Source organism: Antrostomus carolinensis, unplaced genomic scaffold (assembly GCF_000700745.2).
Source record: "Antrostomus carolinensis isolate BGI_N321 unplaced genomic scaffold, ASM70074v2 scaffold4903, whole genome shotgun sequence".
NCBI classification, from domain to species: Eukaryota; Metazoa; Chordata; class Aves; order Caprimulgiformes; family Caprimulgidae; genus Antrostomus; species Antrostomus carolinensis.
The window spans coordinates 2,267-28,724 of NW_010307182.1; the positions used below are offsets into that span (position 1 = coordinate 2,267).

Below are 26,458 nucleotides of genomic sequence, written 5' to 3' on the forward strand. Positions count from 1 at the left end.
CTCCATCAAAATCTTGCTTGAAAAAAAACATCCTTTCCGCAAAGAAATTCAGATACCACAAGTGCAATGACACAGACACGCGCCCAACCCCACAGCACCCCCAGGGAATTCACAGAGCAAGTTAAAAGCAAAAATTTGATGTTACTGAGCGTGCAAGAAACATCCCAGCGAACCAGACTGGGAATCCGATCACGGTAACAAAAGCAAACAAGCCGGGGTTTAAATAGAAGCAAAAAAACCTTGGAAGGGAAAAACCAATGAGAGCGAATGTTTACCCTGCTGATGGGAGAGTTTAGAAATTATGGCTGGGCGCCAACCCTCCAATATTTTTAGTTTCCAAAGGTCTGTTAATCTCAGCTGCTGAAGTGGATCTGTGCTCTCATCCTCTCCTGCCCTCGGCTGGGCGATGTGCTGCAGGTGTAGCTCTATCTATTTATTTATCTATTTATCTATTTCTATACCTAATCTATTTATCTATTTATCTATCAAATCTATTTTTCTGTTCAATTTATCTATCAATCAAATCTATTTATCTATCCAATCTATTTATTTCTATATCTAATCTATTTATCAATCAAATCTATTTATCTATTCAATCTATTTATCTATTTCTATATCTAATCTATTTATCTATCAATCAAATCTATCTATTCAATCTATTTACCTATTTCTATATCTAATCTATTTATTTATCTATCTATCTATTTATCTATCCATCTACCTGTCTCTTGGTTCCATCAGAAAAAAACCATCAAGACAAAAGCATCCACCACCTTGATTTTGGGGGAAAACCAACTGCCATTGCACAGTGTTTTGCAGTTTATCAGCTAATTACAATTAGGACAGAAACAAACGCCCAGGTGAGTTAATTAGAATTGTTACGAGGGACACGGTGAAGCCCAACAGGGCATTAAAAAAGGTAAAACAGACACGAAGACCCCCCAAAGTGTGGAGTTTGAGCATTGATTGATACTGCTACAAAGTTTTTTCTAGTTAAACACCAGTTTAACTAGTTCTTTTTAGTTAAACACTCAGATTTGGGAGCTGTTTTAGGAAGACAGCAGAGTCCTGGGATGGTCTGTGATGGGAAATTGTGAGGGATTAAAATATACTGTGGGGAGAGGTGGAGAACTGGACGATGCTGGCCAAGGCTGATGCTGCCCTGTGTACAAATCAAAGAGAGCTCAACTCCACAGCTTTGCTTCACCTGACCAAAAAGATAAATGAGAAAAACAAAAACACTGTTTATGTTTTAATTGTCAGGTTTAGGGGGAGGAAAACAAGGGGACAAACCTCCATGATGACCAACCCACGTTGGTGACAGCCCCTGAGGGCAGCAAGCCAGCAGCCAGCCCAGCTTCCCCGCGAGCACGTGCCGGAGTCAGACCCAAAAACCAGAAAGAACAAGTCAGCTTTGAACTTATATTAATTTTATTCACATTTCCAGAAGAAAGCATCGGTGGAGTGCAACGTCATGGCTAGTGTCAAAAAGCTCAAGTATTTGGTTGAAAAGAGGCAAAGATTTCAGAGGCTGGACTGAGATAATGAGCGCACGCTCCCCCCCCCCCGCACATGTTTCCAGTTCAAATAAGAGGAATTCCAAAAAAATCAGCTATAGCTCATCCCATGACAGAGGGGATGTCAAAAACCTTAAAGCTTTCCGTGGTATAAATCCCTAAGCAGGGCATGAAAGTAGCAGGCAGGAAAATCTTCTACAGCTGAACTAGCTTATCCCCTGGGCTGAATGTTGGGTGTATTTTTATTTTGGTTGTAGAGTTTTGCTATCAGTGTTGCCGAATGCTTCTGTCCAACTTTAATGCGATTCATTACCCAGAGCAGAAATTTGCTGCTACTGGATTACAAGGATGATAGTTGGTGATGGCATAGAAATATTTTAACAGGACTCTCTACTGAGAAAAAAAAATAAAGAGAAAAGAAAAAGAGGAAAAATTTGGTTGCTTTGGATTTAAAAAAACAGGAATAGAGGAATAAATATCCAAGAATAAGATCCATTTTAACTAAGAACTGAAACTTCCCAATTCCAACGCCAGCCCATGGGAAGCTGTCACAGCTCCAGGTTGCTTTTAAGTAATATATTTCTATTTCTAAGTGACTCCTGGGTTCACTCGGACCAACAGCTGGTTTCTGCTGACACTGAGCAGACAACAAACGCCTCCTAAAACCAGGTGGCATTAACCAGTTTCAGCTTTGTTCACCACAGAGCCACAACTTTTTGGCTTTCTGCTTCAAAGTGCATGTTTCAAATCAGACAACAAGGCATTAAGACAATCAAAGGCATCTGGGAACCCCTCGCCTTGATCCCACAGACCTCGAGCAGGAGGGAGAGCTGAGTTTGAACAGGCAGAGTCTGGCAGGAGACAGAAGTCACCGAGCCACACGTGAAAGTGGGGCTCCCTGATGCAAGGGAAACAGCATCAGCAATCAGTAAATTCCTAAGTTATGGGGCTAAAAAAAATCAGCTGTTTTTCTGTCTTGTAAATATTAGGGAATTTTAAATGTGGCCAGTGAAGACAGTGGAAATCTTTTTTGCCCTTGTGTTATTGCGAAGTTGATTGATTTTATTAGAATATAGCTATATTTGGAAAAGGAGGCAGTAAGAAATGTGTCCGTGTTCTTGCTTGCTCTGCAAAGACAATTATCAGATTACAAAAAAAGGCACAAGAAGCACATTCCTCCTCCTTCCAGCCCTAAAAGGGTTCCTCCTTCCTTCCTTCCTCCTTGCTGAAAGCACTCGGCTTGCTGTCACTGAACAAACTCCAAGTACACTTTTTCATCTTTGATCCAGCTGGCTTGGAAGCCCCTAGGATTAAAGATTTCTCTTCTGTTTGAATAATTTCAGTGACTAGAATCTCACTGCTTGTTTCCCCAATTCTCTTCATCCTCTATCTATATATAGTAAGAGAGATGAAATAATATTATGTTTTATTGCTGGAGGCAATCTGCTGTCCCTTAACTCAGTTTCCCAAAGGAAGGGGGTAAAACAGAAAATCTGGCGGGACCTACTTGCTAGAAACAAGAACAAGGAGAAATTGGACTCACCCCACCTGGCTGGGGGTCACAGAGGGGGAAACTGGAGCAAAGAAGGGCTGAGGGCTATTTCGTAAGTCGATGGAGAGTCAAAAACAAAACAGTCCGGCTACAGATCCTCTGCTCCAGTTGTCAGGAAACAATTTTGTTTTGCCTAGAAGGCGAGTTGTGTCAGAGTCCAGGACATGCCACTTACAATTTAAGTCTTCATGCTGACACTGCATGTGCAGAGCAGGATAAAGGAACAGGACTCTTTGGTGAATATCTGGGTTATTATACTAAAAAAGTGTTTTAATAAATTAAATTTGTATCTTGTCTAGTCCTTAAAACTGCATTAAATTACTCTCCTGCAGTTGCCTGACTGATATTTAATGTTTCAGCTCTTAAATATCCCACCACCCCTGTGTCTTCTCTGTGGAAGGCTTCAACTCCTTAACATCTTATACAAAAATACAAAGTACAGAGACAAATTGTTTGCTCTGTCTATTAATCCAGGACTGAATGGCCTCAGTGGCGTGGATTCTGCTCTATGTACAATTTGAAGGAACTTACTACTTTAGGAAAGTCACAAGGACCTTCTTAACAGCTGGAAGGTTGGAAAAGGTACATGGAGTGACTAGGGAAGGAAGACCAAGCGTGTCCCTTGTGTCACCACACAGTGATGGAGAGCGTGTTCATTCTCAGTCCCCGATGACTCTTGGAGAAGCTGCAGGACTGGGGACTATGGAAACACCACTGGTGACAAATATGCCAAGTAGAGGAGGGAGTTTGAGGTGCCTAGGGATGGGTCACATCTCATCATGCAGTGCCCTGAGAACTTCATGCAACCCTGGGCAGAGGCTGACGGCACGCCTGCCTTCGCAACACCGTACGTGCTCTGACAGTGCTCGGAGAGGTTCACACACGCAGGATTCAGCCTGGTAGCTCTGAATGAAGGGGTGAAAGGCTGCCTTAGCTAAGATGGTTCTAGCTAAACTCCAGAACAGCCAAATACCTATCAGGGAGAGCAGCCAGAAGAAGAGTCATGAGGTAGCACGCTGCCAGGCACGAATGGAAACACTGAGCAGAGCCCCAGCAGGGCTGACTGCTTCTCCCAGGGCTTCCACTGTAAGAGCTCGGGAAGTAATGGCATGGAAATTCCTCACCCAGAGCATCACAGTCCAGTGTGCACGTTCATAAAACTATGTTCTGACTTTGAGCAGAGCAGGAAATACTTGTGCTCCCCTCCTGCCAGGAGAGCAGAGAGTGCCTGCACAGGAACACAGCCACAAGCTTTGCTCCCTGACACTGATCAGCTCTCTCTTTTGAACAGTAATTCTTACCTCGATTTCCTGTCTGTTTAAACCCCAGTTCCCCTCCAGTCAAACCTCCCTGTGTGCTCTGCCTGCCTCACCACTACGAAGGCAGAGGAGCTGGTGCTCTGCTGCTACAGCATGCCGACTCTTTGGTAGAACAGAGCAAAGTCCACCTGGAAGCTGAAAAAGCTAAAGCACTAAGTGTTCATGAGTTTTGATTGTCCAAAAATAAAAGCAACTTGTTTCTAGGAAATCTGTTTGCATCTGTACGTGTACTCTGGCCACTGCTGGGTTTCCAACTCATATTCTTAGCATTTGGCTGACAGTGGAGAGGACAAGAATGAACTCATCCAACTCCCAAGTGCTCCCAACTGTGCCATTTTGCCATCAGATGTTCCTGGTCCAGGCAGCAGTTACACAAAAGCACTGATGGGAGAATTACAGGGAGAATATTTAACTTTGTCTCCTGTGGGACATACCTTTATGGGAGATCTTTGCCTACCCAAAGCCTATCTACACAGGGCTTGCTTCCTGATGACATGAATTAATTTTGCTCATTACCAGAAACAATAAAAGTCATCACTGATGGAAACCCTTTGCCCACGGTACCTTTCTGCTGTGGTGTAAGCAGCACAATAGCCAAGGGGATTAGAACAACTAGGATCAGTAAGAGAAACTGGAATTTAAAAATCAGTCCTAAAAAGGTCAGCTCTTGAGTCACAGCACTGAAGGATACAGGTGAGTTGCTCTGAAGTGCATCTTTTCCCTATTTTCTTACTCTCTTTGCTCAGTTTTTATACATACAGAATATATTAGACATGCTGGTGATTAGTCAGTCTCTCATTCAGGCACTCCCATGGGACACAGCAGTCAGTTCACTCATAGCTCTCTTCGTGCTATTGCAGCTCCACCAACGTTACCCTGGATTCCCCTTATAACCGGAGGTTTCTTCTAGATCTCAAAAAGAGATTGATATATCAAAACCAAATTCAATTACAAAATATAATAATATCCTCTTCTTGGAAGTGAAGCTGCCCCATATTCCAGACTGTGGCAGGATTTTTATGTCCTCAAAATATTTTTTTAATAAGTTCTACTTAAAATACAACAGAGTCCTAATCTGCCTCTTCGGCACGTCGTAATGCTCTCAGCTGAAGATCTGTTGCCCATCAATTCCTCGTGGGCTCTGCCAAAGGGCCCTTCTCAGTTGTCTTCTGCAGACTTGAACATGAGAATGGCGTTGTAGATCTTCAGGGCAGGACCCAGCTTGATGCTGAGTATTTTCACTATGTCGCTCTGGTTCAGGAGCAGGAAGGCCTCACCATCTATCTGCTAGAGGTTGGAAACACAACGTAAGATAAAGATTACCATCAAGAGATTGGCAGGATTCTCACCTCTGGTTGTTCAGTGAAACACCATACTTTGAAATAAGGAATGAAAGTACCAACACAGCTCTGAAGATTGAAACCTTGTATTTCTCCCTAGTTCTGGCACCCACATCCCCTGTGAGGTGTCCAGCCACGCTGCCCTTTCCAAGGGTCTCAGACCCCATCCGGCAGCTCTTTTCCTAGGAACAGATAAGCCTGATTGTGGGCCAGACTGATGGAAAGACCATGGAGGATTATGGTTCATTAGACTTTACAGTCACTATAATTGTTCTAAAAAGCCAACAACTGTCAAAAATCCTACGGCCTATTCACAATCTGCGGCCAGAAATGAGATCAGGAAGTCCAGAATGCGAGTCTTCAGGAGGCAGATATGCAAGAATTAATATATTACACCCATCCACGACAATTAGAAATATAAAATCACAATTTTCTAGTGCAGTCATTACACACTGTCATTGCATAGACTCTTCAATTCCTGTTAGGCTGCTTAGGGTAAAATTTAAAGCCAAACACCCCCTTTTTTTTTGGTCAGCTCTGCTAAAAACCTTACAGATGAGAAAAATTCCTGAGCTGGGAACATCTGGCTACTCTCAGAGCTATAATGTACTATGCCCAGAGACAAGAAGTCTCTGTTTGAAGGAGAGAGGCAGGAGGCTACTGTGAAATCATTTTCAATGACACTAAACGGGCTTGCTTAGCACATGGTTAAGGATATCACATGCTATATATAAAACAAGGCATAGTAAAGAGATGTAATGTGTCTGGACTTACATACACACTCACCTAATCCATCAGCAAGGAGATATTTGATTAGATTCAAAGTAAGCAAGTAAAAGCATATTACTGTGCAAAAATACAGGGTGCTTGAGGTAGCAGCGAGCGAAATCATAACGTATTCTTTTTAAGAAGAGGTTAAAAATTTGCTTGGCTTTACAAGAACATTCACAGAGACAACACGGATATAATTAATGTAAACTTCAAATGCTGCAGGGAAGAAGCCAAAAATTAATGGACACAGACAAACAATATGTGTCTCCCTAAATTATTCCATTAAAGTCCATTTACAGGGACTGACAGCATCTCATCCCCTCACTCGATGTTCACAGACAACACCAAACACTCAACTCACCCAGAATAACAATTCTTCTATTTCTGTAGTCTTCCTAACTAGAATTTTTTTTTGGACATCAACAACTGGTGCAAGAGGATAAGCTGAATAAACTTGAACAAACATAACTAAAGCAAAGAGCTGAGAGCCAGGAGATTTGGTTTCCTCTTCTCTAACCACACAAGACACCGTTAGTAAGTTATGTAATGTCCCAGTACATACACTGGAAATGACAGCAGTGCTCCCAGTCCACAAATGGACGCACAACATCCCCGAATCTGATTTGCAAGCTGCCCAGAGTCTACTCTGCTGCAATGAACACGTTAAAAATAGCTTGAAACAAATGGACTGCTGCTGAAATTAAATAATACAGAGTCAAGAGTAGCAGAAAGCTGCTGGAAGAGAGTCCTATGTTTCAAAATGCTTTTGAGTCCAATATTATTATTATGCTTCATTTTCACTGCATTGCTTCAAAGATGCTGATTTTAAAGAGACCTTCCCTGAACTGGACCTAGAAACAAGCACAATATCAGTGCCTCTGCTTTATTATTCGTTTCTTTGTTCCATCTTATTTGGATGGTTTTTAAAATTCTGTGCACAATTTGTTCTCTTCCTCCCTAATATAAGCAGCAACTTATCCCTCTCCCCGGCCAAGACAGGTCTGCAAGGGCGAGCGTTCAAAGACCTGATTATAGCTAATGGCCAAGGCGGGTGGAGCTCAGCAGTCCCTTCACTCACACCTGAATTCTGGCCAAAACCAAACTGCTAAAAGGGTTTTAATTTCAAACTGACAATTTGGTTGGAACATAAATCTGAAAAACAACCCAAGCCCCTCTCATTCGGTGTAGGGAAAAAAATGTAGGGAATCATACGCTGAGGCTGCAGAAAGTAAGGTTTTAAAATAGAACATGGCTATCTGCTCTCTGAACCAGAACAGTCACTGTGTTCAGGATCCATTGAAATTATGTCTAGAAGAAATTAAATACGTTGTGAATGGTTGGATTCATTAGAAGATTTGTTCGTTACATCTTACCTACCCAGCTCTCACCTCTGGATATGTCTTCATGTGAAATCAGGATACAACTTTCACACTCAGCTATGCTGAAAGACTGGTTCATTCAACTACATTTCATTATTCCCACTATATTCAATTAAACAATATTCCACTACTTTGTAACACTGTGAATGGTGCTTTTTGCAAGTCTCCATCTCTTTCGCTTTGTATTTTGTGTGTGTGCACGTTTTTTATAACGAGAGACAACAAAATACAGATACATAAATCCCATAAAACGCACTAGAGCCTGATTCATCCTGAAAAGAAGCCAGCTCTGGGGAGCAGTCATCTATTAAAAACCTGCCCTTTACAGTCGCTACAACGTGCGACGCTTTTCCTCAGTACAGAGGGTGCGCTCAGCGCCGCACGGAACAGAGAAGGCACAGCCCCTTCCCTCAAGCTCTGACAATTAGAGCTGTGATGATAGAAGGGGAGGGACCTCTGTGCAAATTTATCAGGGGCTCATGAAGCCCAGACAAGTTGTGGCTGCTCCTCCCGGGAAGTGTTGAAGGCCAGGTTGGATGAGGCTTTGAGCAACCTGGTCTAGTGGAAGGTGTCCCTGCTGATGGCAGGGGGGTTGGGACTGGATCAGCTTTGAGGTCCCTTCCAACCAAACCCAGTCTGGGATTCTATGATAAGAATCTCTGAGTCATACTTGCAAAGTGGCTGGAAGGTAAAGAGCTCGACAGAGCCTAAGTGTCTGTGATCCATGCAAAGAAATAAGATCCATGCTAAGAAAGAAGACAGCCATACCCTGCACTAGCTGAGGTTTCTCAGAGGCTGTGGTGAACGCACCACAAACAGGGAAGAAAGTCCAGCCCAGCACGTGGCAGCAAAGACAGGACACGCCGCATGCAGGAGGTGCTCTGATTTCCCCACCTCTGCTTGTTCAAGGAAAGGTTCCCCTCCTGCTCTCACCTCAGCCATGGGGGAAGCAAACAATTCCTGCGAAACCCTACGCCTGCCAGCCTCACCGAGGGAAGCAGGCATATGTGCTCGTTAGAGGGAGCAGATGAGATCTTCGTTGCACCATTCCAACAGGACATCTTTCTAACGATGCCAAACCCACTGCACAATAGTCCAAGACAGGATGTTAAGCATAAGCTCAATGATTTGGAACTGCAGAGGGAATTCAAAGCAGCAGAACGCAATTAGCCACGCTGGAGAATTCAGCTCCATCCTGAAGCCGCCTCCTAAATGTCACAATAATGACAAGGTCTGAGTGTGTCTATGTTCTCTGCACTGTAACCCAGAGTAACGGGGTACAAAACCACCTCGCTGACACGAGATCTGGGCTGACTTCACTTACCTCTTCCCTGAAAACAGATGCTTGTTCTTTGCAACCAGGTAAACGCTGGATAAAGTTGACCACCTGCAATTACATTTGGGAAAAAGGGAAATATGGACAATTAAAATAGGGTGTCATCAAGGAAAAAAGTCATATTTCTGTATATGAGTTCTATACACAAGAATTTTTAAAACTTTCATACTTATAACTCTCCCATTAATGAAGGGTTGTTGCTGCAACACCCGTGCAAAGCGTGTTCTGGTTACCTATAACACTTTGACCATTTATATTTCTGTAAAAGTACAGTTTCTCCATTGCTCAAAAGGATCTTTATAAGATATCAACAATATTTTTACACATTAGAAGTCATATATGGCTATACTACTTTAAATCCATCCACAACTTCACTTTCTGTACGGTATTGTTGGAAAGTAAAATGAAAAAGAAAAAAAGGATTTAATTGCCATTACAACATCCCTTTAACAGACAAGATCAACCAACCGACTGAGTACTGCTGATTTATCAACCTACAGAAGGCAGAAGAGCTGTGAAGGAAAGGAGTTTGGGTTTTATTTAATCTGTGGTGGGTACACAGGATCCATGGAACCAACAGGATTAAACAAGTAAAAGTTAATTATATTTCACATTAGGGAAAAAAAAAACCTTTCTAAGCAGGAAATTTGTTAACATGTGAAATAATCTCCCCAGAGACATGCAGGCAGCCCTTGGATTACATTATATAACACTAAGTAGTGTGAGGAGCAGTCCCTGAATGCAGCAGAGGATGACTTAATATACATTGTCTTCTCCAGCTGTAGCTTCACCGGTTCATAGAAGATTTATATATTGAGGCATAATCACATTAAACATCTCATGCTAATTGGATGCTCCCTTGCAGGAACAGCTTTGTTTCATGAGGCATATTCATTTGAGTTATTACAGATGTGACATTTCTTCCATGAATACAAACAGACAAACAGTTAGGAGGGGTCACTGTCAAATACGAGCTTCCCTTTAACCCATGACTGTCACACTCTCTTTTAAATCGTGTCACTGCATCTCCAGCTGATCCCACCACTCCACTGATATTTGTTCCCTTCCCCCAGTTTCAATCATGCAGGAATGGAGTTGTCAGTGTGCCCTCTGGTTTTGCTCTACCCTGGCAGCAGCAGATTTTGGGTGAACAGCTCTGACTCCTGTTGTCTCCATCACATAATCTGAAAGCAGAGCACCCCTCTCATGCTTCACCCTTATCTTCTGCTTCTAGGGACGGCTCCACTTTAAAGGGAACCCCTAAAATCCACATCTCCATCATGCAGTGACTCCAAATTTTCTTCTGTAGAAGTGCAAAAATCCTATTATAAGCAAGTAACAAAATATTACTTTCCTTTTGAATTCTCCCTCTCTCCTTATAATTAAAACACAAATGAAAATCCTTCTGCAGGGTCTGGTACCTTCCAGAATTTAAGAGACAGCTGGACCCCTCGGGGCAAGACGATAAGTATCCTTTAGTGTCTATGGTATTGAGAGGCTGGTAGAAATCTCCAGTGAATGATCTGAACTTGTCTTGCTCCTCTGTCCTTCCCTGCACAATTGCTGCTGGCTACTGTCACAGACACTGGGTGACAGGCCTTTGATCTGTCCCAGAAGTCATTTGTAGGGACACTGCAAGCACTCTTTGCCACAGGAATGGCCTTTTAAACAAACAGGACTCCTGAGGTTTACCATAAATGGAGAAAACGGGAGGGAAGGAGGATGCAAGAGGAGAATACAGGAGAGAAGGTCCCCAGGATGGGAGCGAGACCCTGGGTTCCAGGGAGCTGCAGTGACCTGCCTGGTCCCTCACTGCTGGGGGAGGAGAGTCCCCAGACCAAGACGTGGCAGCTGAAGGACAAGGGAGGCTCGGGTGCACGAGGCCAAAACGCAGTAACACCACGGGCTTGAGGAAACCACCACAGCCCCACAACGGTGGCAGTGAAGCCCTGAACCAAGGGAAAGGGTGAGGCTGGTGGAGCTCAAGGTGAGGGTGGGAGAGGTGTCTGACAGGTTAGGAGCAACGTGGGATTAGGCAGATCAGGGCTTTTCCTTTGCGGAGGTGAGTGCCTGCCTGCCCTTCCTGCTGGTAACAACCTCAGTGCTCACAGAGCTATCTGGTGGAACCACCTTACGCTACGACTGTGTATTGGTAAAGGGAAGGAGGTTGAAAAAGAGCTGTACATAATTCTGAGAACACCTTAGAAACTCCATGCAACCCATAGGGAGGGTGCTGCTGCAATCCCAGATGTGTGTGATGTACTGAACTCAACACGGTCCTGGCATAACTTGTGGGTGAAGTTTGAAGGTGGTCTCATCCTGCACCCCTTTAATATCAAGCTACAGCAGAACTGACAAGCTCTGGTGAGACTACGCAGAGAGGAGCTGGGTTTAACTGGGATTTAATAACCCACAAGCAATTAGCACAAGGACAGTCCCCCCACAAGGTATTAGCATCTGATGCAGGATTAACTAATGAACAATACAACTCAAGTACATATTAATGTTCTTCTGTGATTCAATACCCTTCACTGTGCTCTGAAAACATGACAGGAAGCTTTCAATAAATAACAAAGCTGCATTAAAGTACTCTTCTTGACTAGTCAGTGTTACCAAGAGTGTCTTAGCTTGCGGCCCCATAAATACTGCTGCTGCCCTGCCATTTCAGCTGTTCTCAACCAACAGAGAATTAGAGCAAGATTTTTTTTTTTTTTTTCCTTAATGTGGGTTTTATAAAATAAAAACAGTTCTTCAGTCTGAAACCAAAGGGGAATTTTACACCCCCATTGCTCTTGTTTCAGAACAGCAGAATGGCCTCTTTTGTGCAGCAGAGTTCAAAGCACAACTCAAAGGCAAATGTTTGCCCTGTAGGAAGATGTTAGGAACCCAAATGCCAACAGATCAAATCTACTTTGGACTCACTAAAACACAGAAAGTCCTGCTGCTTTCATCTTCCAGACCTGCAGCTACTACACACGCTGATCCTGCAAGTGCTCACAGAGACCAGATTGATTCCTATGGGAATTTGTGATGAACATAATTTGCAAAACCAGATCCACTTTAGTGAAATTCAAAACAAAACCAAACCTGTAATGGCTTTAGCCAGTCCATTGTGGTGCTGCAACTGATTTTTTTAATGCACCATTCACACTCAAAACTTCATCAGTTCTTTCAGGCTGCAGCACTATCCTGGGTTCAGTGTATCATGGGTTTTGAATCACTACATCCAGAGTGCCCTGCATTCATGCCCCGTGGTTCCAGCTTACATTCATCTGTTATCAAACTAATATCCCAGTTAAATTTACCCAGCAGTTGCTTTAAAGGTCAACTGCAAAGGACAAATTTTATTTGGCTTGAATCCTGACTGTTCTTCCATGAACCAGCCTCCACATTTTATCCAAAAGAAAGAGATTCTGATTTTCATGTCAAGAGGATTAACTGCTTCTGCCTTTAGTGATTTTCAAAAAGACCTTTTGGAAAAATCACTGAAAGCTTTCTCAAAAGAAGGATACAAAGAGCAAATCTTTCAGAGGGATTTTTTTTCTTCTTGCTATGAATTTAATTCAAACACTTTTTTATTAAAAAAAAAAGACCACTTTTTAAAACAGCCACACTAATTGCTCTATCCCCTTCACAATTGCTGTGGTTCCTGTCTCCTGTGATACTACAATCCCACCAGTCTCCTAGCTGTCCTGCAGCATGAAGAGCAAAGTCAAGATTGGATTTATCTGATCTAAGAGGCACTTAGGGAAAATGCACTTTCTAAAAGTCTCTGAAGATCCTCTCCACATCATGAAGAACAGCTCCTTTTTCCTGCTTTGCAGATTACCTACATCCTTGCAAGCACATTACAGCACATTTCTCTTGAATTAAATGGCCTACGATTAAGCGCCAGGATCCAAACTGTCACCACTTCCCAAGCAGAGATACAAATATTATTTACGCCCAAGGCATCGAGGCAAAAACCAACTACTCAGCACACAAAAGATATCGGCTTTTTCACAAGCCACCTAATTACAGGAGACATCTCAAGAGCTGGGACTGCAGAGGCATATCCCCAGCTGCACAGCTACCTCTGTCAGAAATCAGGTCAGGCTGTGGGCAGTTTTGTTCCAGGGGAATCAGGCAGGGAGATGCAGGAGGAGTGGGCATGCACACTGCAGTTTGGAATGATCTGCAATGTAAAAGTGAATCAGCAGCAAAGTCACAGGAGAGGGGGAGGGAGAGCAGAGAGAGAAGGAATCTGCTGTCACAATCATGTTTCCGGCCTGAGGACTAAAAGATCAAGGGGTAAATAAACAAAGAAAGGGAGGGAATTCTACTCAGGGACACGAGCCCTGGACTCCAGAGGGTTAATAGGGATCCTTCCCCTTCTTGGGAAGAGACTTGGGTATAACTTCTAGCTGAGTCAGCTATGGCATATGCAAAGCAAACAGAAAAGCACTGCCCAGCAAAGGATAGAAAATAAAGATGTGTTCCAATTAGCACTCCAGCTGAGGAGGGCTCTGGCATCCCACACCCCAAGAGAGCAGAACAGGGAGCAGGTAACTCACCTCTTCCACAGTCCATTTGGCCACGTGTTTGGCTGTGAGGCCTGAAACCTCTGGCAAGAGCTTGCAGTGCTTCTCCCAGCAGAGATGGAGGCGGTGGGTCGGGTTAGAGGCCAGGGAAGGCATGAAGATGGACTGGTGGAGGGCCTGCTGGATATCCAAATCAGGGACTGGAAAAAGAAATGAGACAAGTCAGAGCAAAGCTTCAAGTAGGAGCAATTACAATAAAGCAGGAGGAAGGATCACACTCTGGAGGGAAAAGCAAGGCAGGGCAAGCAGATGGCCAGGTACGGCTACTGCATGGCACGCTGAGCTTTCAGGGTGTTCTTCCCACCCTCCAGAGAAGGAGAAAGATAAGATAAGATTGCCAGGCTTGAGGCTTTATCATCAGCTTCTTCCCTGGAAAATGATGTCATGCTGCTAACAGAGAAGATGTTTGCAGCGTTTTATTGACAAGGTGGAGGAGTTCTGGTAACAGCATCTTCGGCTGGAAACTAATGGCACCGTTCCAGCTCACAGCTGTAGCCAGCCTGCGAGGAACGCTAACGCATGCCAGCTGATGGCCTGGGCTGGCCTCCTCCCCAGGGGACTCCCAGCCCAGGAGTGCTGCACATTACCTCCAGACATCAACTCCCTCCTCAAGTGTTAAGTGACAGAAGCTTTAAAAATCAAGGCAAAAAAAAAAAAAGGGGGGGAAGGGGGGGGAAGAAATCACCCCTCCCTAATGAGATCACTCAAGTAGTGCAGAGTCATGGTCCCACAGGGACTTGCCTGGTTATACAACAGGAAGCAAAGCAGAGGATGGAAACAAGATGGGAAACATTCCTTTGGTTTACAGCAGTTAACCTGTGCTGTCCCCTCGCCCCTCGCCCTGCTAGGCTGTGAGCAGGCTGTGCAGGTTGCCTGGTGCCATCCCGTGGCAATCCTACAAAATTCCTGTTCTGTTCCTGCCTTCAGAAAGGTTCGGCTGCCGCTCACCTCTGCTATGTGTGCTCAGTGTTAGCACACCTGGTTGTCAGTAGGATGGTGTGTGAGGATCTGTGGGGGCTGCCAGTCGCTACATGTAAAGCACAAAGGAAAACAATATTCTAGAGAAAAAGCAAATTTCCATTATTTGCCTGCTCCTCACCAGCCAAAGTGAAAGTAGCACCGGAGGGAGGGTCTGATCTAGCAAAAGGTCACTCCCCTGTCCCCAGCTGTGTCACCTTATCCCATCGCCACCTCCTAAACGATATGTGACAGTATCAAATACAGGTTTCTATTTCTAATAATGACATCAAAGAGGGAGGATTTAAAAAAAAATAAAGCCTGAGTAAGAACTGCTCAGTTCAGGAGTTGATGTGATGCTCCTGGTGACAACAGGGCAAAGGGGACTGCTCCTGGGATAGCTGTCACCTACTCCTCACCTGCTGCCCCCAGCTCCCTGGTGACAGGGGCAGCAGCTGGCCTTGCCCCCTCCTCACTGTCACAGGAGGTCCTATTTGTGCCCAAGGTTTTATGTACTGCTGCATCCCTGCTGGGTGCACACTGCTGCTATCACAGACTCTCTCCTTTTCTTCACTAAGCCCAAATCCTTGGGGGCAAGTATCCAAACCACAATCTAAACAAATTATTTTCCCTTTGAGAAGGAAGCAGGGTTCTCATAGTTTAAATGTAGGTGGGATGAAAGCTCTGGGTAATCACAAAATTACAGGTCAGTGGATTGTTGAGGAATTTCCCTCCACTGATTTCCATCGTTGTCTTTAAGGTGAATGTGAGGGGAGAGCAGACAGCTTTCCCTGCCAGCTGCAACTGCAGCTCATAGCTGGCAGACTTCTCCAGCTCTGACTGCAGAAGTCAGCACTAGGTAAAAATGAGAATTTAAAAAAAAAAAAAAAGAAAGAAAAAAGCTAGGCACCTGCCCCAGTTTGTGCCTGCTTAGCTATTTTTGATTGGAGACTTATTACTATGTTAAATCCTCCTAAAAGCCTGGTCAGCTCAGTTCTCTGAAATGGCTTTTTATAGTAAATCTGAAAGTTAAGCATATGGTTTGCTAAAGTGGTATCAGAAAGCTGCTCTTATAACTTAACCTGTCATGTACTAGAAAAAAACCCCACAACATTGTTCTTCCATTTAATTTTGTTTTCTTTTCCATCCTTAGGAGAACCTTAAAAAAGCCACCACCCAAAATTACTCTGATTATATTCCTGAATACCCAGTGGGATCTAAAGAAATAACTTGATGGAACTTAAACTATTTGCCAGGCTTTGAGCAAGTCTCTCTTGCCACCTCTGCTGGCTCTGTCAGCAGAACAGTCATTGACTGCTTGAGGAACAAAAACCCCTTGCCACTTCAGGAGAGCAGGCAGTGGTACAAGAGATGGTGCAAGCTTGTCTTCTCAGTTAGTAAATATGAGGCTTCACTCTACAAAGTATTAAACTTTTTACTTCTAAGTAATTCTACCCTTTCTCCTCATTTTGAAGGAATAAAGATTACCATTATCATCACCTTCAGCGCGTGCTTTCTATTGACTGTGGAATCAAAGGCAGAAGTTTTAAGTGCTCCCTGTGACTGTGGTATATTGCACATCTATGAACACACACACAAAAAGAAATAAAATACAACCAACCTTTCCCACTGCTTTCCTGTTTCACCAGCTGGAACTTTATATAGGCATGCGAGCACCCCAGCCTGCAAGCATCAATTACAAAACATTTCAGAAGATGCACTAATTGATATAATTTCTTCTCTATACAGAGATTAATTTTAGGAACAAAACACTTTTCCCTCTGAAAATAAGCAATAGCACTGCTCTGTGCCTGACCTCTCTCTCTAAGGTAAGGACTGCACTATCAAATGGCTTGAACTCAGATTTGAGTTTCCTGCAGGAAAGAGAGGGCCCAAAATAACAGGAGGAAGGGAGGAGATTGACCATGTTGTTCTATTGAGCTGTTCTAAATTATTATTTACATCCGTACTTCAGATCTAGCAGCAGCATCAAGAAACACAACTGTTAATGGATGAAAATTCATCACAAAAATCGTATTTACTTTTTTGGTTTGGCTTTGATGTCTGCAGAGGAATCCTCTTCTCCCCAGTCTCTCTCCTGATTGTTTTCAGACTGTTCCGACAGGCTGTGAACACTGCTTTGACACGACTTTTCACTGTCTTGTGCAGATTTTCTGGGAAGACAGACAAATGATAGTAGCTAAACTGACATCCTCTGTTCCCTATTCCCATAGGAGAACAAATCTGGCTGTTCCTTGCAAGGCAGAGCAACAACTACCATCTAGTGGTAGAAGCTTTCCTCTCCCACTCATCATTACTGGCACAATACAAAGTGCTTTTTACTCTTCAGCACGGATTGAGAGAGATTATGTGAAATAAATCAGTCCCTGTGGACTGAGGCTCAGATCCCACTGAAGCATGTGTTACAGTGAAATCAAGAGATTTAAGATTTTGGAGTCCTGATACCTCTGGATAATATTTAAGAGTCTCTATGACTGAGTTTGATGTATAAACTGAGCTACATGGTTGCCCAGGGAAGGAAAAGCAGTCGGGTATTATCAGATTTGCATACTGCATTCAGACCTCCTGCTGCCAGGAAATGGAATACTTAGAAGAATAGAAATGTATCACAATTTTAGAATGCCATTTATTCTGGGAGAATCCTAAAGTTCCTGAGGGAGCTTTCTGGTAACAGAGCCACTGAAATGCAATCAATTCTGGTGTTAAAATTAGGAAATGGAGATGCCTGCACATTTCTGGGATGGGAGGAAGCAAACTTGGGCCATGTATGCCAGAGAGGGGAGAGAAGTATTCCTTTTTTCTGGCCAAATATATCTTGAAAATGTTACAAATCTAAGCAAATAAATGAACTTTAAAGTGTATATAAGTCTTCATATACAACAAACACCAAAACTATTGCTGGAGTTTGCCCTAGTGAGACTGGATTCGTACAGACTAAAGGTGACAAGAATAAACACCTTGATGTCCCAAGTCTGTCCCATGACACATTTTAACTTGCAGTCCAAGAACTAACACACAGTTTGCTTCAATGATACTCAATTCCTAAATTTTCTTTTAAGAAAATAAAATATCTGAAGAAGCTCAAGTTGTTTGCCAAGTGATACACATATAGTCATTAGGCCTACCAGTGTAATGCAGCCCACTCTGGGGTGGATTGTGGTTACGGTTTAATAGTACAAAATAACCTTGCTTGGCAGCTTTAGGACAGGAAACAAAGAAAAAGAATATATTTTAAATTGAAAAAGCAAGGAAAAATTTATGGAGACAGAATGCAATTTCCTTTGTTGGAATGTGACCAGAGTAGGCGGATTAAGGAATCAAGAAACCTATTAAGGCATATGAGGGTATAAAAGTGCAGTGCTCTGTGTTAAGAATGTCTGGGGCATGGGTCAATATTACAGACAGATGAATTCAATGCTCTGCTGCTTCTCTGCCAATTCCTGTGTTTTTCAGTGTTGTAAAATGGTTTTGCTCCCTAGTACCTGCCCAAGAAAATGGTTCACCTCACCTGGAATGTGGAGAGTCCTCCTGAGAAGATTCTCCTGCTCCCAACAGAAATGGGGCAGGAGTCTCCAGCCTCTTGGCTTTCTGCATGCTGTTGCTAGGGGAAGGTCTCTCCCCGCTCAGGCGGTTCTGTAACAAGTTTTCTCTGTTGAGGTTCACATCAGAATATGGACAGCCAACTAACCTGTGTTAAAGGAAAAAAAAAAAAAAAACAACAAAAAACAGAGAGAGAGAGATGACAAAGCACGTTTATAAGTCATACAGTCTTACCAGCCTGAGGCAGACACATCCACCAACAAATCCAGAAAAAAGTGAGGCCAAAAACATTCAGGGAGATGTTATCACCCAGTTTTAGGTGTGGGAAAGCAGGGGACTACATGGTAGAATTAGAAACCAAAGACATGTTTTTAAAGTCACCTTAGAGAAAAAGAAGAGCTCTCTCTCGGTAACTTTCTTGTCTGAACAATATTTAATGAAACAAGAGAGACCTGCAACTTTTACTCTGAAAAATTCAAAGCCCTTTACCACATTATATACTACCAGATCTTCAGACCTCCCATCTGAGATTTTCTTGCTCTTTAAAATAGTTTAATTGAGCAAAACCTTCCTTTACCAAAAGCACATAAGAAATCAAAAGGCAGAGCACAAAACATGAGCTAGCTATCCTCACTCTTCTACTTTAATAATCTACCCACACTCTCTCCCTCTGTAACTATCTCCTTGCATGCTGTTCCTGGGTATATTACTTTACAAAAAAACCCTCCTTCAATAACTCTGGGATGCAGAAATTGGGACTGTATTAATCCAACTTGGATTACATTCCAGTTGTAATGATTACACTGGTATAAACTGAATTTATGATGAAATAGCACATTTAGACACAAGAGGGAGCTGCAATTGCAGTTATAGCTATCTCCAGAATAAACACTCTGAGATCATTTCAGTGCAGTGCAGGTGCTTGTTGCTGCATTATTATTATGGACAACACTCAGACAGACTCCTGCAGGCAGAACTCTTATAAGAAGATCTCATATACATACGTATAATGTGTCCCATATCGTGGTCCCCTAACATGACCGATACCGTGGCAGCCTGGAGTAGGACACGCTTGTCCCACTGCTCCCACTTGATCAACAGCACCTAGTAATTAAAAAGACAAAACAAAACCAGATTTGTAAAATGCTCCCTGCATCTGAAGAGCAGGCTGCATGCACTTAGGGAAATTATTCAACATTACAGTAGGATGTCATCTACTTTACCTAAAGGGATTTGCAAATCGTGTCCAGTTTTTGCACACCAGCCTACTGGATGAATGTCAGGGCTGTCTGCATCGACCCAGAAATCATAATTATGGTCCCAACCATCAAAATGTATCTAAAAGAAGCACAGAGTCTCAGTGAGAGTTACAGCTAGGGACATGACTCAGCTTTTATTCTGACTTCTCCCCCTTTGTTTCACCTTGCTCAGCTTGGGGCTGAGCACTCAATCTTTCGGTCAAGCACAATTGTCCTTTGTGCTCAGTGTAACTATTTGTTTTCCTGACCCCTGCCATCTATGTTTTACAAAACAACCAGGTTCTGGTGACATAGTCAAATCACAGGTTCTGCAAGAAAGCACCATGGGGTGCTCCAGCACACTCTATACTCAAAGACTAAATCTATGCAAACACAATTGCTTATTTAATTGTTTTGTTTTCTGAGGATCCTAAAACACCATAAAAGCCATCAAGTTTGTTGAGTTTTGCAGTGAACAAGCTGGAATTTTCTGCTGGATGAAGGGACTAGTAATAGTTAGCTCAGATCCAGGTCAGGTTAACAGAGACTAAGGATCGTTGCAGTTTAAAGGCTGGGTTATCTATGCAGCCAAGTTTCAAATAAACGTATAAACTGAGTATCATGCTCCTATATATTGGCGGAACTTGACTTTTTCTTTCAACCACAGCAATAAGACTGAGAACCAAATGGCTGATGGAGAGTGAACTCTACTCCTGCCCACATAATCATCCTTTGGGAAGGAGATCTGTGGCTGAGAAGCCTCCATCAGTGCAGCCTCTACTTTAGCTGGCTGATATTTAATCTCTCAGAAGCCAAAGCACATCAGATTTTTTCTGACAATATATGAATGTGAAAAGAATTAGTTAAAACGCATTTACGTAATAAATTCATACTGGAGAATGTAGTCACTTCCTAGGTGTTCCAGAGTTTAACTTGCTTTGGGTTTTCCTTTAAATATACTAGGGGAAAAAAAACATTGTCAGGTAGCTTCCCACCAGCAGAACACAATACTGCCTTCACTCGCAGAGATCACACAAAAACCACTAAGAGATGGAAAATCATGCTGTCAAATGTTATTTCAAAACAGTTACATTAAAACAGTAACTAACAATACCAGGCAATTCCATCAGATTTGAACAGGACAAAACAAGAGAAATCATTTCCAGCTGGGCAGGCCTGTAGGCCAGATCATCTGCAAGGCGTTTATTTGCTGCTCCTCATACCAAATGGGTGTTTTTTTCTGTACTGCCAATCACTATATTCCTCAGCACAAGGGCTCTGCACTTTGAAGCAAGGTCATACCTTAATGCGATGGTCGTCTTTATCAATTATTGTTGCCACCCTTATCAAGATGGGATTTCTTCTGTCCACAGCCTCTAACTTCATATTAACTTGGAATCCGTGAGCAGGACGCTGTAAGAGAAGATTGTAAGCAGAATGTTAAAAAGTCTGGGAGTTCAGAACTAGCCACCTGCTCTGAATAAAATGTGCTGAAGTTTTCATCTACCATTCAAATGCCTTTGCAGCTTTGGCCCCTGATCTCACACAGCAGACTACTCCAGAGGTTAAAATCAGAATTTCCTAGAGGATTAAGCTGTCTGTTTGTCAGCAGCCCACAACTACTAGAGGTGAAGTCTGAGCTTTCTGAGTGCAGAGGAGCATTGCGTAGCCAGGGCAAGAGGCACTTCCCTAACAGAAAAAAAGCCAGATACTACCACAAGCTCCACCACAAGCTCCAGACTCCACAGTCTGACAGCAAAACTCCCAAACACAGCAAAGAGATGATTTCACATCTGACAAAGGACAGTGGCCAGTTCATCACTCTCAAAACCGAACACCTGAAACTCACCACTGCCTGATGTCTCACTTCACTACACTGTGCCACGTCCTTCTTGGCACCTGGATATGACAGAGTTACCTTCATCAAGCAGGATACCACCTACTTCTCATGACGACAACTGCATCTGCTTGTTAATGAGAAGCGCTGAGAACTGCGGTGCTGGGACTCAAGAGCAGCTCCAGTCGCTGGAGTCTCCCATGGGCAGTTGCTGACTTACCCTTTCTCTCAAACCTCAGCAGTGAAATGACTTTGTAAAAACTCCAGAATGTCCTTTGACTTGATGCATGCCCTTTGCAGCACCTCTAGATGTAAACCTCTAAATAACAGCGTTTTTCATTTTTTCCATTTATCTTTAAATGACTGACTGCAAATTCCTCCTCTGACCTCTTTAGCTGGGGGCTATGGACACTGGATACTCATTCAAAACACATCCTTCTTCACTTCTGCACACAAAGGTCAGGATTTTAGCAAGAGATGATGAATATGTCTTTGAACAAGATCAGGGTAATGAAAAGATGATTCTAATCACTCTTCCCTCCAGTAGCTGGGGGTAGGGAAGGAGGTCCACTTCTGAGCTAAGGGGATTACAGACTCCAAACCTCAAGTTTCTCTTTGGTCTTTTCAGCTCGACACAGACATTTATCCACAGGCTTTCAGCCACATGACACACCGGAAGCCAGACAATCTAAACTGCTTTTAGTTTTAAGAGCATCTTATTGAACCAACCAACCTTGTCCATCTTCCTTGAGGAAGGAGCCTGAGTGCTAGACAACAAAATCCTGCCCAGAAGATGAGCCGGGCTATTTATTTAAGTCTTGCTGCCTTTTTGGCAATAGTTCATGAACGTTTTTGAATTGACAGCCCAAGACAATGGGCTGAAGTAGCAACGCTGACAACCGAGTTGTCTCCTCCTGCCTTTTTGGGTGGAGGAGAAGGTAGAAATCCATACACAAGATCTGCTATTTGTGCTGATGATCAGTGTCTCCAGACTAAGTGAGCTAGCTCTTGATAACTGTTAGAAACTAATTCAGTGAGAAATGACTGTTCTGGCTCTCAACCCATATTTTTATGTACTGATTTTCTGTAATTGCTAGCTGGAATAATAATAATAATAAAAAAAAAAATCAATAACTGTGCCATGTATTTGCACTTCAGACCAGCCAAGCCAGAAAAATAATGAGGTTTGATCTTGAAAGAGTTCTATTAACTGCTGATATATCAAATACCATTTTTTTTCTGTCTCATTTTCGAAACATAGTCTTGGGTGCTAATTTATATTCTAGAGTTTCATGAGAGCCAGAATTGGCTCTTCTACTATTCTCTCAAAGACAGATACCTGAAGGAACAAAACAATGGCTGCAGAGAGGTAGGTAAAATGGGAAAAGAGACAGACAAGGCAGCTGCATTCCCCCATGGGAAGACATTTCACCTTGGAAGAATCCAAAAAAAGGGAGTGCTCAGTGCTGAAAACGCTCCCTGTCCGGCACAAAGCCCCGTTATCTTTGGGTGATGTTTCTCAACATATTTTATATTCTGAAAATCCATGGAAATAATGCTGGAATGACAGATTACTGAGGACCTCAGACTGGGAGTTTTAAAACTAGGTCACGCTCCACTGTTTCTTTTTGTATCATGAAGAGTTTCTATTATCTTTCTAAAATATTTGTCTCTACAAAACTACTTCCATTGTCCCTCTATTGTGCAGAAGACCAATTGCTGCATTCTTTTGCTCTTGTATTCTGAAGGTTCCCATTTTCCAGCACTGTTGGGATTTTATGAGCTCAGCTCAGAAAAAGGCTGAGCCTACACTGGGGACAACAAATGTGTCCTACTGACAAGCTTCACTCATTATCCTGCACACTGGTGCTTTACATGCTGCGCTGCCTGATTGAAGATGCTGTCTGCCCAACTCTAGAAAACCTTAATCCAAGGGATGTTTTGGAGTTCAACTGTGCTGCAGATAACTCCAGCTGTGGCCTTAACAGTTCTCTAAATAGGCAAAACCAGCCTCTTCCTATTCTCTGACACCCACCTTGCAACCTGCAACAACTTCAGATGGACACCTGCTGAAATCTAGCAATTATCAAACCTGTCTGGCTGGATTTTTACCTCCCTTATCTGTGGCCTCCCTGATTGCTTTTCCTCCTCAGTCCCAAAGAGCTTACCAACAAAATATACGGGAGGGCAGCAGGTATTAACCTGCAACACTAACTTCATCGAAAGGAATCAAGACAAGTGTCATAAAGGCAGAGAAGTTTTTAAACATACTGCAAAGTTTAGCAAGGTAAGCCAGCAGGGTGGAAGAAGCTGCCAAGAAAAAAATAATAAATCAACTTTAAAAGTATGGGGTTTCTGAATGAAGTTACTTTGAAGGCTTTTGTTTTGTCTCTGCTCACAGTGAGCTTCCAGACAAACGCATAGGACTCCAATGTAAGAAACAAAAGCTCATGCTCCCAAGGTTGAGAGAACCATCTTCAGATTCAGTCTGCAGGATGATCTTACTCCATCTAGGAGTTTGGCAGAGATGCTCCCTCATCTGTTAGTATGCTTATTTCTGTGGAGGGTGCAGCTGGTTCCTCCCTAGAAGAACTAAGATCTCTATTAGAACATGTAAGTCCTTGACAGGAATTTCTCACTTGACTTTAATTCCAGCCTTGCCAACCAGGGGAAGAAGAATTTGCACAACTGCAGGGTGAAAATACTTTAGAGAAGTTTGTAAAACTTGATGCAGAGGGGACACCTGATGGAGGAACTGCACACTTCTCATTCCCCTCACAAACACATACACAGACCTCACCCCTTCCTCCACTCCTCAAACGTCCCCAGTTGCAGGCCAGTGACAGCTACTTCTGACTCCCATGAAGGGAGAGTCTGGAAAATCTGTTCATCAGTGTCAGTCCTGCTCAGATGTCAACTGGGAGATCCCCTCTGCCCAGGCAGTCAGATCTCAAGCAGAAGACCAGCTCTTTCTCCTCTCCATGCCCTCGCTGAGGCAAGGTACTGCCCCTCTCGCATCCCTCTGACAGCTACAATTATCTGTGTAGACTGAAGGCTCTTCCCCTACATCTGCTAATGGAGTAACTGAAGATGTTTAGTGGAAAATCCTTTCTAAGACACCTTTTCATGGCTTTGTTTCTTTGTAATTCCTGTAGTCTAATGTGAGTTTTGTTTTAGCAGAAGTGAGAGATGATCTTAAACTCAGGCTCAAAGTAAATGTCCTGCTTTTGCTAGGATAGAGTTAATTTTCTTCACCCTCTTGGCACAGACATAGTGAACCACCATGAAATAAAGCATCTAGCGAGAGAGGGTAGACAACAGCAGCATCCCCTACCCTCCTGATCTAAGACAATCAAAGAGATTCACCAACCAGTTTGAATGCTCTTGCTGGGGCTGCCTGGGAATTAGTTTCTTCCAAGTATTTCTCCCATGAGAAGGCTTCGGAATCCCTGTATCCTGAAAAAAAATTAGAGAATTAACATTTAAGTAAGAAAAACTCACATTTATTTTTACAAACATCAGAAAAGCAAACTACATAACACATGGCTATTATGTTAATTTATCTCTTACAATGGATGGTGCTGGAAAGGGATCTGTTTATTCATACACACCACTTAGAGCACACAAAGCAGCACTGCAAGTTCCTTTCTGGCTTCTACACAGGGCTTTAACCCTGACCTGAAAAACCTGAAGAGTTCATTTCTGTACAGCTTAATCAATTCTTACTCTATTAGAGAAAGCTGCCCATTAAGAGCTAGTCAGAGGATTCTGTGATGTGCAATGGCATCACAAAATTAATATCCTATTTTATTAACTATTCTGTGTGTGAGTGCCTACAAGATTGTAGATACTTCTTGTCTCCTGCTACTTATTTACCCATAGCTGAGTAAAACTAGTAGTCTGGGGATAAAAAGCTCCATTGCTGTTACCATCATCTCAGACACCTACACGGATGATTGTCCCTGGCAGCTACAATTAAGAAACTGCTCTATTTTTTTTCTCCCTTCCTATTTCAGTATTTTTTAGCTTCAGTATTGTTTCCTTTTGGCAGGAGGGAGCAATGACTAACTGCGCAGGACTGTCTGCAATTTGCTGCACGTAAATCTCCCAGCAGAGAAATGAGAATTAACTGCAGATTCTGCTTAAGGGCACAGGCCATCGTGCTGGGGTAGGGGAGCTGCACACCACAGCCTTATAGCATGTTCTAGGAGCAGGAACAGATGTGGGTGTTGCCCAAGAGTAAGTGTTTACAACCTCTTCTGCACCTGCAGCAAAGGCACAGAGACCAGTTCCTCCAGTGCAAAGGGATCTTGTAGCACCACCCACTCTACTAAACTTCATACACAGTAATTACTTGCTCCAGGGCAGTCAATCTAGAAAACAGCAGACATAATTATTCATTTTTTGTTATTTTTAAGGTGAATGAGCACTTCCAAGGCCTGAAAACAACACTGATTCTCCTGTAGGTTCTTTTTCATTTGCTAACATTCTCTTCATTTAGAATCATAGAATGGTTTGGGTTGGAAGGGACCTTAAAGATCATCCAGTTCCAACTCCCCTGCCATCAGCAGGGACACCTTCCACTAGACCAGGTTGCTCAAAGCCTCATCCAGCCTGGCCTTCAACACTTCCAGGGAAGGGGCATCCACAACTTCCTTGGGCAACCTGTTCCAGTGTCTCACCACCCTCACAGTGAAGAACTTCTTCCTAATATCTCATCTAAACCTCCCCTCTTTCAGCTTAAACCCATTTCCCCTTGTTTTGTCATTAACTGCCCTTAGGAAAAGTCCTTCCCCAGCTTTCTTGTAGGCTGAATTCCAGTGCAGCAGAAGGAGATGTGGCTTTAGTTACTCCTTCATTTTGAGAAATTCCATTTTATCATCTGTGAAATCATACTACTGATTCTTCTTTCTTTGAGCTCACCTTAAAGGAAATGCTGCAAATACTGCAAAGTTCTTTCCGTTCTGAAATAAAATTCAATTACAAATTACCCAGCTCCATTCATTCAATTTTTTGATAGAGCTATGAAACAAAATAAAATGCAGTAACAAAAGGTATGAACAATAATATT

The 26,458-nt window shown here is 43.0% G+C and overlaps 1 protein-coding gene across 1 annotated transcript in view; it reads right to left on the reverse strand.

The window, feature by feature from the left end:
* Positions 1–5,546: 5,546 nt before the first annotated feature.
* Positions 5,547–26,458, reverse strand: part of LOC104522914 (lethal(3)malignant brain tumor-like protein 4) — a 38,376-nt gene continuing 17,464 nt past the window's right edge. Inside the window, exons 12-21 of the mRNA XM_029084339.1 lie at positions 24,758–24,843; positions 20,853–20,963; positions 19,536–19,650; positions 19,317–19,416; positions 18,281–18,460; positions 16,794–16,925; positions 16,373–16,434; positions 13,768–13,934; positions 9,203–9,265; positions 5,547–5,675 (exon numbers count right to left, since the gene is read on the reverse strand). Of these exons, the coding sequence (XP_028940172.1) occupies positions 5,547–5,675; positions 9,203–9,265; positions 13,768–13,934; positions 16,373–16,434; positions 16,794–16,925; positions 18,281–18,460; positions 19,317–19,416; positions 19,536–19,650; positions 20,853–20,963; positions 24,758–24,843 (1,145 nt within the window). The remainder of the gene's footprint in view (positions 5,676–9,202; positions 9,266–13,767; positions 13,935–16,372; positions 16,435–16,793; positions 16,926–18,280; positions 18,461–19,316; positions 19,417–19,535; positions 19,651–20,852; positions 20,964–24,757; positions 24,844–26,458) is intronic.